Raw genomic sequence first — 15,748 nt, 5'->3', positions numbered from 1 at the left:
ATACAATTAGTGTAGGTGTGATAAGCAGACCTTAAAGTAATCCCATAGCATTTGTGCTACAAAAAAATCTAAAACAAAGCACACAAAATGTTTAAAAAAAAAAAAACAACAAAAGACAAAACAAATACATATAAGAAAAAAAAAAAAAAAAGAAAAATAGCAAGCAAAAAGATTAAATTACATGTTTATTAATCACAAATTATGTTTGGTTTTACCTCCAGGTCCATATCCATCTCAACAAACAGGCACGCTGATACAAATCCCTGTGACAAGGCTGCGTGACAACTCATGGAGTGCTGAGGTGGAAAGCGAGTCTAGCAATTCTCTAGCACTGACTATTTGCACCTCTGTCGAAGCTTCTATTGGAAGATATAATCTGTACCTAGAGGGGACCTACTGGGGAAACACCAAATCCTACTACTTAGGGGATTTCATTTTACTCTTTAATCCTTGGTGCTCAGGTAAATATGGAACAATTGCTTCTAATGTTATTTTAAATCCTTTGCTGATTCATTTGTTGCCCAAAACAGATCTCCAAATCCTCATTATAGACATAGTACTGGATGGGAAAAAGTCTAGCTTTAGTTCCCCTGAGCATCATTAGAAGAGCTGTAGAACAGGTATGCAGCTAAAGGTTCATTCCCACCCTCGAATTTAACTTCTTTTTACTGACACAGGCCATGGCCCCCACTTTCTGTGTCTCTAGATGGACCCAATGGTGCAGAACTAACAGCTCAGTTAGTGTTAGTGTGGCAAGCAAAGTTTCCTCTAAGCCTCTGTGGTGATTGGACTTAGATGCTGGACACGGATGCTTAGCAAATGAATACTGCATTATAGCAGTGCATAATAAGCTAGGGTAGTTAATGGGCTGGTGGCAGCATCTCTGGTGTTTAGGGAAGAGCCCGACTAAGCCTGACTAAGGCCAACAGACCGAAACACCGTATCTGCGAATTAAGATACTGATTTCGCTCTTACCCTAAGGCCGGCGTCACATTCAGCGTATAAAAATATGGTCCGTAATTTATGGCCGTAATACGCTGAAAAGTCCCCAAAATAGTGGTCCGTATCTCCTCTGTAGGAAGGGTGTGTTAGCGTATTTTGCGCATGGCATCCTCCGTATGTAATCCGTATGGCATCCGTACTGTGAGATTTTCTCGCAGGCTTGCAAAACCTACATACGGATATACAAGGGATCCATGTGCTCAAAAAATAATAAAGACATATATACTGTCTATATATATATATATATATATATATATATATATATATATATGTTAGTGAGACACATATTTTCTCTGCCAGAGTAGTAAAGCCAGTGACTGAGGGCAGATATTAATAGCCTGGAGAGGGTCCATGGTTATTGCCCTCCCCCACCCCAGCCACCCCAGAAAAGGCACATCTGGAAGATGCGCCTATTCTGGCACTTGGCCACTCTCTTCCCATTCCCGTGTAGCGGTGGGATATGGGGTAATGAAGGGTTAATGCCACCTTGCTATTGTAAGGTGACATTAAGCCAGATTAATAATGGAGAGGCGTCAATTCTGACACCTATCCATTATTAATCAAATTGTATGAAAGAGTTAAAAAAACACACACACACATTATTAAAAAGTATTTTAATGATATAAACACACCGTTTCTTGTAATATTTTATTGTACGCTCAATCCACTGGCTGAAGACCCTCGCTCTGTGACAAAGAAAAAATAATAAACCAACAATATACATACCTTCCGAGGATCTGTAACGTCCCATGTTGTAAATCCATCTGAAGGGGTTCATTTTTTTTACAGCCAGGAGCTCTGCTAATGCAGCGCTGCTCGTGGCTGTAAAACCCCAGCGAATGAATGGAAACTAGGTCAATGACCTGTAGTTACCTTCATTCGTGGTGAGGCGCCCTCTGCTGGATGTCCTTCGAGCGTGGGAAAAAAATCAGAAAAGTTCCCAGGCTCGAGTTCAAATGAGGACAACCAGCAGAGGGTGCCTCACCGCGAATGAAGGTAATTACAGGTCATTGACCTAGTTTCCAATCATTCGCTGGATTCTTATTTGTTAAGGATAGTGAATTGAAAGTTGTTAATTTCAGTATTACAAGTGGTCTAGAGAGAAAAAAAGATTAATGTTGGCCATTTGTCATCAAGTGGGTTCTTATTCATCCTACATAGTTGTCCTCATAGCAAAAAGCTTGAGACTAAAATCCACAGACATCCACTTCTTCCATAGACTGCTAATTACACCACCCCCCTTTGTTGTACAGGCTACGCCATATGTCCTATATATCCGACTGCTCTCCTTGGCCCCATCTCTATCTGTTACTGGTACCACCGCCAACACTTTCTTACAAAGACTGCTACTTCCTCCTCCACTCCACTCAAACCAACCACACAAGATGATCCTTAGGAATACATTGAGCTTGCAATAAAACATAATAAATAGTGATGAGCGAGTATACTCGTTACTCGAGATTTCCTGAGCACGCTCGGGTGATCTCCGAGTATTTTTTAGTGCTCGGAAATTTAGTTTTCATCGCAGTAGCTGAACGATTTACATCTGTTAGCCAGCTTGATAACATGTGGGGATTCCCTAGCAACCAGGCAACCCCCACATGTACTTATGCTGGCTAACAGATGTAAATCATTCAGCTCCGGCAAGAAAAACTAAAAAATACTCTGAGGACACCCGAGCGTGCTCGGAAAATCTTGAGTAATGAGTATACTCGCTCATCACTAATAATAAAATGTTATGCAGTAAGTTCCTATGAATCCTCTAGTGGCAGATGCAGACAGCCAAACTGTTAGCATTTATGCGTCTACGTTTTTATATAAAAAGTGGAATCTGGAGCTATGTCAGAAAAAAATGTCATTTCTCTGAAGAGGTAAAGGGATGTTTACACACGTTTTTGAAGTTTGTTTTGACACATATTTCCTGCCAAAATCCACATAAAAACTCTTCAAATCCACTTGCAATAAACTCCTTATATGCTAGATTGGGAAATTGTGCCTAGAGAGCAAATGTTTTTTTGCTTTCACTCAAGTTTTTCTGACATATGATAGAAAAAAGTCTTGTAAATTCTTTGGAACATATTCATCTCTGTAAGGAAGGCAAAAAAATTATTTTAAACGCATAAAAATCATAAAACACTGTGGTGTCTACTTATCAACATTGGTGTGTTTTATGCCATTCTTGATGAGTGGCATGTACCTGGCCATATTTCTACTCAAGTCAAAGACATTCGGATGAAAATTGCAGATTTTAAAATACTGTCGTCTGAAAGACCCGTAAAGATGTTGAAGCTGTAGATATAAAAGTATTTACTCAGTAGATAATGATGGACTCAAATTAAATGGCGTGAACCCTTTCTGACATCTGCTGAACATGTATGTCACATGTTATGTGTGAGTGTATGGAGCAGGCTCAGGTGCTAAGCCCGCAGTGGTAGGCTACGTTCCCTCGATGAGCTTTTGGTTCATTTTTGATGTTGCCAATTTTCTGCACCATTTCTGTAGCTATAATGTAAATTTGGTTACTTGCATTTTGTCATTGTTTTTGTGTGCATTTTTTAGCATACATTTTTATTGCGGTTTCGACTCTGTTTAGTATGTAATTCTTTAAGTAGAGATGCTTTGTTTTTGAAACTTCCTGGTATTTTACTTTATTGATATACTTAGGTGTGGATTACATGCCTTTTTGCTTCTTTTCCACCACGGAAACAGACTGACAATGCATGTGCATTTTTTACCAGCGGATTTTCTGCATCTAATGTAAGCCTATGGGGAAAATCGGCGCATAAAACTCAGCATATCTGCAAAAGTGATGGAAGAGTTGAAAAGTGCACTACAGGTCAATTTACGCAGTGTAAATAAGAAGCACAGTGGGCATGTAAGAACATGCAACATCAAAAACGCGATAAAAGCTCACCGTGAGGATGTAGGCTTATACCTAACAGCACTGAGCAATCTGCCTGTGAATAATCCTGTTTTATCGTTGACCCTCTTGATGACACACCCTCACAAAAATGCAATAAAAAGCAATTGAAACATTGTTTTTTATACCCCATATTGATACCAGTGAAAACTACAGCTTGCTACTCAAGGAAATTAGCTCCATCAATAGAAAACTTAAAAAAGGTTTTGGCTCTCAGAAATTGGTGAAACAACCCATTTTTTTTCCCCATAAAGTTCTTAATTTTTTCTAATTATCAAAATAGACTAAAAGCTAAACATGTTTGGTGTCACCGTAATCTTTTTGACCTGAAGAATCTTTTTGCCAGGTCATTTTTACTGCACAATGTTATTGTAAATATTAAGACTGCAAAAAAATGGCAGAATTGAACATTTTTATGTGGTTCCAATGAGGTTTTGTGATTATAAAAACATGGCAGCTTTAAGGTACCGTCACACTTAGCGACGCTGCAGCGATACCGACAACGATCCGGATCGCTGCAGCGTCGCTGTTTGGTCGCTGGAGAGCTGTCACACAGACAGCTCTCCAGCGACCAACGATCCCGAGGTCCCCGGTAACCAGGGTAAACATCGGGTAACTAAGCGCAGGGCCGCGCTTAGTAACCCGATGTTTACCCTGGTTACCAGCGTAAAAAAACAAACAGTACATACTTACATTCAGCTGTCTGTCCCTTGCTGTCTGCTTCCTGCACTGACTGCTGGCCGTAAAGTGAAAGCAGAGCACAGCCACAGCGGTGAGTCACCGCTGTGTGACTCACCGCTGTGCTGTGCTTTCACTTTCACTTTACGGCCAGCAGTCAGTGCAGGAAGCAGACGGCAAGAGACAGACAGCTGAATGTAAGTATGTACTGTTTGTTTTTTTACGCTGGTAACCAGGGTAAACATCGGGTTACTAAGCGCGGCCCTGCGCTTAGTTACCCGATGTTTACCCTGGTTACCAGTGAAGACATCGCTGAATCGGTGTCACACATGCCGATTCAGCGATGTCTGCGGGGAGTCCAGCGACCAAATAAAGTTCTGGACTTTCTTCCCCGACCAGCGACAGCACAGCAGGGGCCTGATCGCTGCTGCCTGTCACACTGGACGATATCGCTAGCGAGGACGCTGCAACGTCACGGATCGCTAGCGATATCGTCTAGTGTGACGGTACCTTTATTCTAGAAACAACACCACTCTATTTGGTTATCAGCCTTGCATGAGACGACAACTGAAATCAATGTCTGGATGATAGGACTGTTGTGTCAAGTTAGATAACAGTAATCTTAGAGTAGTGTTAAAGGTGAATGGAATTCCTTGGAGAGCAGTTTTATTCTGGATGACTTCTGTGATATGAGATGATAGACTCAACCGTGAAGATCTTCTCACATGTACGTTGTCTATCACACACCAAATAATAGTTTTCACAATGGATTTTTCAATACCAAAATCGGGTACAATATTGTCCAGCATCCAAAATACAGATCCTAGCTTATGACCCAATTCAGGGTTTGTCAACCATTCTTACAAAACACTGATACCTCCATTTCATTGTGAACGCTAACCACATATTTACCATGGATCAAGGAGAACATGCAGTAATGTTATTATTTAATCACCACTGAGAGTTAATTTTATTCAATTAATTTGAGATTTTTTTTCTTTTTTAAGCCATTATTCACATCCCTGGTCATTGATCTTTCTGGAACTGTTACATATATATAATAAATAATTGTTGTAAACCAAATATCGTAGTAACATTACAAATCAGGTGATATTCCTACTAAAACCACAAAAGATATATAAGAAATGTATTCCATGTATTAATAAATGCTATGTACAATGATACTTGGCACGATTTTTCCATTTGGGAGTTTTAAAATCATTGCAAATCTTGGATGTGACCCAAGACAAACTCCGTACAAAGGGAAAAAGGGTGAGGCAGAAGTTTAGATACATTGCAGTTTGCTGTTAAAATGAATTGTCATTATTCTACGTCCCCTTGTGCAAAAGTCATAGGCAGAAAACATAAAGTGGCATTAAAGGGAATGTCTAATGTATTTCAATTCAGTTTCAGTAAGTATATAACATTTCAACCCCTTAATTTCATATGACGTACTATCCCGTCGAAGGGACTTAATTCCCAGTGACGGGATAGTACGTCATAGTCAATCGCCGCCGGGTGTCAGCTGATTATTACAGCTGACATTCGGCACTACAGTATGTGCCAGGAGCGGTCATGGACCGCTCCCGGCACACTAACCCCAGGCACACCGCGATCAAAGATGATCGCAGTGTTCCGGCGGCACAGGGAAGCATCGCGCAGGGAGGGGGCTCCCTGCTTGCTTCCCTGAGACCCACGGAGCAACTGGATGTGATTGCGTTGCTCCAAGGGTCTCCTACCTCCTCCTCCCTGCAGGCCCCGGATCTAAAATGGCCACGGGGGGCCTGCAGGGAGGTGGCTTTCAAGCGCCTGCTCGTAACAGGCGCCGGGAAGCATCCCTGCAGTGCCTGTCAGATCGCTGATCTGACACAGTGCACTGCAAAGTATCATATCAGTGATCTGTCACTACACAGTGATGTCCCCCTGGGGCAATGTAAAAAATAAAAAAATAAAAAAATTCCTAAATAAAGAATACAAATATTGTTCCAATAAGTAAATTTCTTTATCTAAATAAAGAAACAATAAAAGTACACATATTTGGTATTGCCGCGTCTGAAAAGACCCGACCTATAACACTGTCCCACTAGTTAACCCCTTCAGTGAACACCGAAAAAACAAGGCAAAAAAGTACGCTTTATTATCATACTGCCGAACAAAAAGTGGAATAACACGCGATCAAAAAGACGGATATAAATAACCATGGTACCGCTGAAAACGTAATCTTGTCCCACAAAAAACAAGCTGCCATACAGTATCATCAATGAAAAATTTAAAAAGTTATAGCCCTCAGAATAAAGCAATGCAAAAGTAATTATTTTTTACATAAAATAGTTTTTATCGTATAAAAACGCCAAAACATAAAAAAAGATATAAATGAGGTATCTCTGTAATTGTACTGACCTGAAGAATGAAACTGCTTTATCAATTTTACCAAATGTGGAACGGTATAAACCTTCCCTCCCAAAAAAAAGAAATTCATGAATAGCTGGTTTTTGGTCATTCTTACTCACAAAAATCAGAATAAAAAGTGATCAAAAAATGTCACGTGCCCGAAAATGGTACCAATAAAAATGTCAACTCGTTCCGCAAAAAAAAAGACCTTACTTGACTCTGTGGACCAAAATATGGAAAAATTATAGCTCTCAAAATGTGGAGACACAAAAACTATTTTTTAGCAATAAAAAGTGTCTTTTAGTGTGTGACGGCTGCCAAATATAAAAATCCGCTAAAAAACACTATAAAAGTAAATCAAACCCCCTTGATCACCCCCTTAGTTAGGAAAAAATAATACAATTTTAAAAAATGTATTTATTTCCATTTTCCCATTAGGGATAGGGTTAGGGTTGGGGCTAAAGTTAGGGTTCTTGTTAGGGTTGGGGCTAAAGTTAGGGTGAGGGTTAGGGTTAGGGTTGGGGCTAAAGTTAGGGTTGGGGCTAAAGCCAGGGTTAGGGCTACAGTTAGGGTTGGGGCTACAGTTAGGGTTGGGGCTACAGTTAGGGTTGGGGCTACTTTTAGGGTTAGGGTTGGGGCTACTTTTAGGGTTAGGGTTGGGGCTAAAGTTAGGGTTAGGGCTAAAGTTAGGATTGGGGCTACTTTTAGGGTTAGGGTTGAGGCTAAAGTTAGGGTTAGGGTTGGGCTAAAGTTAGGGTTAGGGTTGGGGCTAAAGTTAGGGTTAGGGTTGGGGCTAAAGTTAGGGTTAGGGTTGGGCTAAAGTTAGGGTTAGGGTCGGGGCTAAAGTTAGGGTTTGGATTACATTTACGGTTGGAATTAGGGTTGGGATTAGGGTTAGGGGTGTTGTTAGGGTTATGGTTGGGATTAGGGTTAGGGGTGTGTTGGGGTTAGGGGTATGTGTTGTGAGTTCTGTTTTTGGGCTCCCTCTGGTGGTTACTGATGGTACTGGGTGATTTGTGTTCTGCTGTCTCTGGTGTCCACCTGTTCTATCAGGATATGGGAGTTTCCTATTTAACCAGGCTTTCTTGTCATTTCCTGGCCGGCTATCAAGGTTATCAGAGTGTTTTGTTACCTCAGCTTCTGGCTTCAGTAATCTTCAGGACAAGCTAAGTTTTTGATTTTCTTGTTCCACGTTTTGCTTTATTTTTGTCTTGTCCAGCTTGCAGATACGTGTTTCTTTGCTGCTGGTTGCTCTAGTGGGCTGTAATTGCTCCTCATGTTCCATGAGTTGGAACATGAGTTCAAGTAATTTCAGGATGGTTTTTTGAAGGGTTTTTTGCTGACCGCGCAGTTTACTTTTGTATCCTCTGCTATCTAGTTTTAGCGGGCCTCATTTTGCTGAATCTGTTTTCTTACTGCATATGTGCCTTCCTCTCATTTCACCGTCTGTTATGTCTGCTAATGAAAGGTGTAATGAAGGCAATCCAGAGACACAGTGTGCCTAGCAATCAGAGCGCACACAGTGATCTGACAAATACCCAAAAACAAAGAACGAGCTCTGAGACGTGGAAACTCTGTAGACTGCACACCTACCTATCCTAAACACAACTAAAAGCGGCTGTGGATTGCGCCTAGCAACTACCTATGCAACTCGGCACAGCCTAAGAAACTAGCTAGCCTGAAGATAGAAAAATAGGCCTGACTTGCCCCCAGAGAAATACCCCAAAGGAAAAGGCAGCCCCCCACATATAATGACTGTGAGTAAGATGAAAAGACAAAACGTAGGGATGAAATAGATTCAGCAAAGTGGGGCCCGATAATCTTAGACAGAGCGAGGATAGTAAAGCGAACTTTGCAGTCTACAAAAAACCCTAAAGCAAAAACCACGCAAAGGGGGCAAAAAAGACCCACCGTGCCGAACTAACGGCACGGCGGTACACCCTTTGCTTCTCAGAGCTACCAGCAAAACAAAAGACAAGCTGGACAGAAAAAAAACAACAAAATAGCAAAAAAGCACTTAGCTATACAGAGCAGCAGGTCACAGGAACAAGCAGTAGAAGCTCAGATCCAACACTGGAACATTGACAAGGAGCAGGGATAGCAGCATCAGGCGGAGTTAAGTAACGAAGCAGTTAACGAGCTCACCAGAACACCTGAGGGAAGAAGCTCAGAAGCTGCAGTACCACTTGTGACCACAGGAGTGAATTCAGCCACAGAATTCACAACAGTACCCCCCCCTTGAGGAGGGGTCACCGAACCCTCACCAGAGCCCCCAGGCCGACCAGGATGAGCCGCATGAAAGGCACGAACAAGATCGGGAGCATGAACATCAGAGGCAAAAACCCAGGAATTATCTTCCTGATCATAACCCTTCCATTTAACCAGATACTGGAGTTTCCGTCTAGAAACACGAGAATCCAAAATCTTCTCCACAATATACTCCAATTCCCCCTCCACCAAAACCGGGGCAGGAGGCTCAACAGATGGAACCATAGGTGCCACGTATCTCCGCAACAACGACCTATGGAATACATTATGTATGGAAAAGGAGTCTGGGAGGGTCAAACGAAAAGACACAGGATTGAGAACCTCAGAAATCCTATACGGACCAATAAAACGAGGTTTAAATTTAGGAGAGGAAACCTTCATAGGAATATGACGAGAAGATAACCAAACCAGATCCCCAACACGAAGTCGGGGACCCACACAGCGTCTGCGATTAGCGAAAAGTTGAGCCTTCTCCTGGGACAAGGTCAAATTGTCCACTACCTGAGTCCAGATCTGCTGCAACCTGTCCACCACAGAATCCACACCAGGACAGTCCGAAGACTCAACCTGTCCTGAAGAGAAACGAGGATGGAACCCAGAATTGCAAAAAAATGGAGAAACCAAGGTAGCCGAGCTGGCCCGATTATTAAGGGCGAACTCAGCCAACGGCAAAAAGGACACCCAATCATCCTGGTCAGCAGAAACAAAACATCTCAGATATGTTTCCAAGGTCTGATTGGTTCGTTCGGTCTGGCCATTAGTTTGAGGATGGAAAGCCGAGGAAAAGGATAGGTCAATTCCCATCCTACCACAAAAGGCTCGCCAAAACCTTGAAACAAACTGGGAACCTCTGTCAGAAACAATATTCTCAGGAATGCCATGCAACCGAACCACATGCTGAAAGAACAAAGGTACCAAATCAGAGGAGGAAGGCAATTTAGCCAAGGGCACCAGATGGACCATTTTAGAAAAGCGATCACAGACCACCCAAATGACTGACATCTTTTGAGAAACGGGAAGGTCAGAAATGAAATCCATCGAAATATGTGTCCAAGGCCTCTTTGGGACCGGCAAGGGCAAAAGCAACCCACTGGCACGAGAACAGCAGGGCTTAGCCCTAGCACAAATCCCACAGGACTGCACAAAAGTACGTACATCCCGTGACAGAGATGGCCACCAGAAGGATCTAGCCACTAACTCTCTGGTACCAAAGATTCCAGGATGACCAGCCAACACCGAACAATGAAGTTCAGAGATAAGTTTATTAGTCCACCTATCAGGGACGAACAGTTTCTCCGCTGGACAACGATCAGGTTTATTCGCCTGAAATTTTTGCAGCACCCGCCGCAAATCAGGGGAGATGGCAGACACAATGACTCCTTCCTTGAGGATACCCGCTGGCTCAGATAAACCCGGAGAGTCGGGCACAAAACTCCTAGACAGAGCATCCGCCTTCACATTTTTAGAGCCCGGAAGGTACGAAATCACAAAGTCGAAGCGGGCAAAAAATAACGACCAACGGGCCTGTCTAGGATTCAAGCGCTTGGCAGACTCGAGATAAGTCAAGTTCTTATGATCAGTCAATACCACCACGCGATGCTTAGCTCCTTCAAGCCAATGGCGCCATTCCTCGAATGCCCACTTCATGGCCAGCAACTCTCGGTTGCCCACATCATAATTACGCTCAGCGGGCGAAAACTTCCTGGAAAAGAAAGCACATGGTTTCATCACTGAGCAATCAGAACCTCTCTGTGACAAAACCGCCCCTGCTCCAATCTCAGAAGCATCAACCTCGACCTGGAACGGAAGAGAAACATCAGGCTGACATAACACAGGGGCAGAACAAAAACGACGCTTCAATTCCTGAAAAGCTTCCACAGCAGCAGAAGACCAATTAACCAAATCAGCACCCTTCTTGGTCAAATCGGTCAATGGTTTGGCAATGCTAGAAAAATTACAGATGAAGCGACGATAAAAATTAGCAAAGCCCAGGAACTTTTGCAGACTTTTCAGAGATGTCGGCTGAATCCAATCCTGGATGGCTTGGACCTTAACAGGATCCATCTCGATAGTAGAAGGGGTAAAGATGAACGCCAAAAATGAAACTTTCTGCACACCGAAGAGACACTTAGATCCCTTCACAAACAAAGAATTAGCACGCAGGACCTGAAAAACCATTCTGACCTGCTTCACATGAGACTCCCAATCATCTGAGAAGATCAAAATGTCATCCAAGTAAACAATCAGGAATTTATCCAGATACTCACGGAAGATGTCATGCATAAAAGACTGAAACACAGATGGAGCATTGGTAAGTCCGAACGGCATCACTAGATACTCAAAATGACCCTCGGGCGTATTGAATGCAGTTTTCCATTCATCTTCTTGCCTGATTCTCACCAGATTATACGCACCACGAAGATCTATCTTAGTGAACCAACTAGCCCCCTTAATCCGAGCAAACAAGTCAGATAACAATGGCAAGGGATACTGAAATTTAACAGTGATCTTATTAAGAAGGCGGTAATCAATACACGGTCTCAGCGAACCATCCTTCTTGGCTACAAAAAAGAACCCTGCTCCCAGTGGTGATGACGATGGACGAATATGTCCCTTCTCCAGGGATTCCTTCACATAACTGCGCATAGCGGCGTGTTCGGGCACGGATAAATTAAATAATCGACCTTTAGGGAATTTACTACCAGGAATCAAATTGATAGCACAATCACAATCCCTATGCGGAGGTAGGGCATCGGACTTGGGCTCTTCAAATACATCCTGATAATCAGACAAGAACTCTGGGACCTCAGAAGGGGTGGATGACGAAATCGACAAAAATGGAACATCACCATGTACCCCCTGACAACCCCAGCTGGATACCGACATGGAATTCCAATCCAATACTGGATTATGGGTTTGTAGCCATGGCAACCCCAACACGACCACATCATGCAGATTATGTAGCACCAGAAAGCGAATAACTTCCTGATGTGCAGGAGCCATGCACATGGTCAGCTGGGCCCAGTACTGAGGTTTATTCTTGGCCAAAGGTGTAGCATCAATTCCTCTCAATGGAATAGGACACCGCAAAGGCTCCAAGAAAAACCCACAACGTTTAGCATAATCCAAATCCATCAGATTCAGGGCAGCACCTGAATCCACAAACGCCATGACAGAAAACGACGACAAAGAGCATATCAAGGTAATGGACAGAAGGAATTTGGACTGTACAGTACCAATGACGGCAGACCTAGCGGACCGCTTAGTGCGCTTAGGACAATCAGAAATAGCATGAGTGGAATCACCACAGTAGAAACACAGCCCATTCAGACGTCTGTATTCCTGCCGTTCAACTCTGGTCATAGTCCTATCGCACTGCATAGGCTCAGGTTTAACCTCAGGCAATACCGCCAAATGGTGCACAGATTTACGCTCGCGCAAGCGTTGACCGATTTGAATGGCCAAAGACAAAGACTCATTCAAACCAGCAGGCATAGGAAAACCCACCATGACATCCTTAAGAGCCTCAGAGAGACCCTTTCTGAACAAAGCTGCCAGCGCAGATTCATTCCACTGAGTGAGTACTGACCATTTCCTAAATTTCTGACAATATAATTCTATATCATCCTGACCCTGGCACAAAGCCAGCAAATTTCTCTCAGCCTGATCCACTGAATTAGGCTCATCGTACAGCAATCCGAGCGCCAGGAAAAACGCATCGACACTACTCAATGCAGGGTCTCCTGGCGCAAGAGAAAATGCCCAGTCTTGAGGGTCGCCGCGCAAAAAAGAAATAATAATCAAAACCTGTTGAATAGGATTACCAGAAGAATGAGGTTTCAAGGCCAGAAATAGCTTACAATTATTTTTGAAACTTAGAAACTTCGTTCTATCTCCAAAAAACAAATCAGGAATAGGAATTCTTGGTTCTACCATAGATTTCCGATCAATAGCATCTTGAATCTTCTGTACATTTAAAACGAGATTATCCATTGAAGAGCACAGACCCTGAATATCCATGTCCACACCTGTGTCCAGAATCACCCAAATGTCTAGGGGAAAAAAAAAAAATGAACACAGAGCAGAGAAAAAAATAAAAAATGATGTCAGAACTTTTTCTTTCCCTCTATTGAGAATCATTAGTTGGCTCCTTGTACTGTTATGTCTGCTAATGAAAGGTGTAATGAAGGCAATCCAGAGACACAGTGTGCCTAGCAATCAGGGCGCACACAGTGATCTGACAAATACCCAAAAACAAAGAACGAGCTCTGAGACGTGGAAACTCTGTAGACTGCACACCTACCTATCCTAAACACAACTAAAAGCGGCTGTGGATTGCGCCTAGCAACTACCTATGCAACTCGGCACAGCCTAAGAAACTAGCTAGCCTGAAGATAGAAAAATAGGCCTGACTTGCCCCCAGAGAAATACCCCAAAGGAAAAGGCAGCCCCCCACATATAATGACTGTGAGTAAGATGAAAAGACAAAACGTAGGGATGAAATAGATTCAGCAAAGTGGGGCCCGATAATCTTAGACAGAGCGAGGATAGTAAAGCGAACTTTGCAGTCTACAAAAAACCCTAAAGCAAAAACCACGCAAAGGGGGCAAAAAAGACCCACCGTGCCGAACTAACGGCACGGCGGTACACCCTTTGCTTCTCAGAGCTACCAGCAAAACAAAAGACAAGCTGGACAGAAAAAAAACAACAAAATAGCAAAAAAGCACTTAGCTATACAGAGCAGCAGGTCACAGGAACAAGCAGTAGAAGCTCAGATCCAACACTGGAACATTGACAAGGAGCAGGGATAGCAGCATCAGGCGGAGTTAAGTAACGAAGCAGTTAACGAGCTCACCAGAACACCTGAGGGAAGAAGCTCAGAAGCTGCAGTACCACTTGTGACCACAGGAGTGAATTCAGCCACAGAATTCACAACAACCGTCATTATATGTGGGGGGCTGCTATTTCTGTGGGGTATTTCTCTGGAGGCAAGAGAGGTCTGTGTTTCTTCTAATAGGGGAAGTTAGATCTTCGGCTGGTGCGAGACGTCTAGGATCAACGTAGGCACGTTCCCCGGCTATTATTATTTGTGTGTTTAGGTTTAGGGTCGCGGTCAGCTCAGGTTCCATCACCCTAGAGCTCGTTTGTGCTTGTTCTTTTGTGATTCCCTGCCATTGGGATCATGACAGTATAGCCGGCCCGAAAGTTTTGGCTAAAGTAGGAGGAAAAGTAGTCTGAGGAAGTTTTTTTTTTTTTTTTTTCCCACTCCTCTGAGGTTGCTGCCTAGCCTTAATTGCAGCCTGGCTGATTTTTTCCTCCTCTTAATCCTTGAATGGCTCTGACCTTAGCTGTTTATCATGGACGTCCAGAGTTTAGCTTCCAGCCTGAATAATCTTGCTGCTAAGGTTCAAAATATACAAGATTTTGTTGTACATGCTCCTATGTCTGAACCTAGAATTCCAATCCCAGAGTTCTTTGCTGGAGATAGATCTAGTTTTCTGAATTTTAGGAACAATTGCAAGTTGTTCCTTTCTTTGAAATCTCGCTCTTCTGGAGACCCTGCTCAGCAGGTTATGATTATTATATCTTTCCTGCGGGGTGACCCTCAAAATTGGGCATTTGCATTGGCACCAGGGGATCCTGCGTTGCTTAATGTGGATGCGTTTTTTCTGGCATTGGGTTTGCTCTATGAGGAACCTAACCAAGGGATTCAGGCTGAAAAAGCTTTATTAGCTCTCTCTCAGGGGCAAGATGAAGCAGAAATATATTGTCAAAAATTTCGGAAATGGTCAGTGCTTACTCAGTGGAATGAGTGCGCCCTGGATGCAAAGTTCAGAGATGGCCTTTCTGAGGCCATTAAGGATGTTATGGTGGGGTTCCCTGCGCCTAAAGGTCTGAATGAGTCTATGACTATGGCTATTCAGATTGATCGGCGTTTACGAGAGCGCAAACCTGTGCACCATTTGACGGTGTCTTCTGAACAGGCACTTGAGACAATGCAATGTGATAGAGTTCAGTCCAGAAGTGAACGGCAAAACTATAGGCGGAAAAATGGGTTGTGCTTTTATTGTGGTGATTCAGCTCATGTTATATCAGCATGCTCTAAACGCACAAAAAAGGTTGATAAGTCTGTTGCCATTAGTACGTTACAGTCTAAGTTCATTCTGTCTGTGACTCTGATTTGTTCATTATCATCCATTTCCGTCGATGCCTATGTAGATTCAGGCGCTGCCCTGAGTCTTATGGATTGGTCATTTGCCAAGCGCTGTGGGTTTAGTCTTGAGCCTCTGGAAGTCCCTATTCCTTTGAAGGGAATTGACTCTACACCTTTAGCTATGAATAAACCTCAGTACTGGACACAAGTGACCATGCGTATGACTCCCGTTCATCAGGAGGTGATTCGCTTCCTGGTATTGTATAATTTACATGATGTCCTAGTACTTGGTCTGCCATGGTTACAAACTCATAATCCAGTCCTTGACTGGAAAA

At 43.1% G+C, this 15,748-nt stretch overlaps 1 protein-coding gene across 1 annotated transcript in view; it reads left to right on the top strand.

The window, feature by feature from the left end:
* LOC138665085 (protein-glutamine gamma-glutamyltransferase 5-like) overlaps positions 1-15,748 on the top strand; it is a 105,854-nt gene that overhangs the window by 24,716 nt on the left and 65,390 nt on the right. The window contains exon 3 of the mRNA XM_069752258.1: positions 222-461. Coding sequence (XP_069608359.1) covers positions 222-461 — 240 coding nt within the window. The remainder of the gene's footprint in view (positions 1-221; positions 462-15,748) is intronic.

The sequence above is a fragment of the Ranitomeya imitator genome, chromosome 2 (assembly GCF_032444005.1).
Source record: "Ranitomeya imitator isolate aRanImi1 chromosome 2, aRanImi1.pri, whole genome shotgun sequence".
Classification (NCBI taxonomy): Eukaryota; Metazoa; Chordata; class Amphibia; order Anura; family Dendrobatidae; genus Ranitomeya; species Ranitomeya imitator.
The sequence above is the reverse complement of the archived record's forward strand: the minus strand, read 5'-3'. Positions and strand labels throughout refer to the sequence as shown.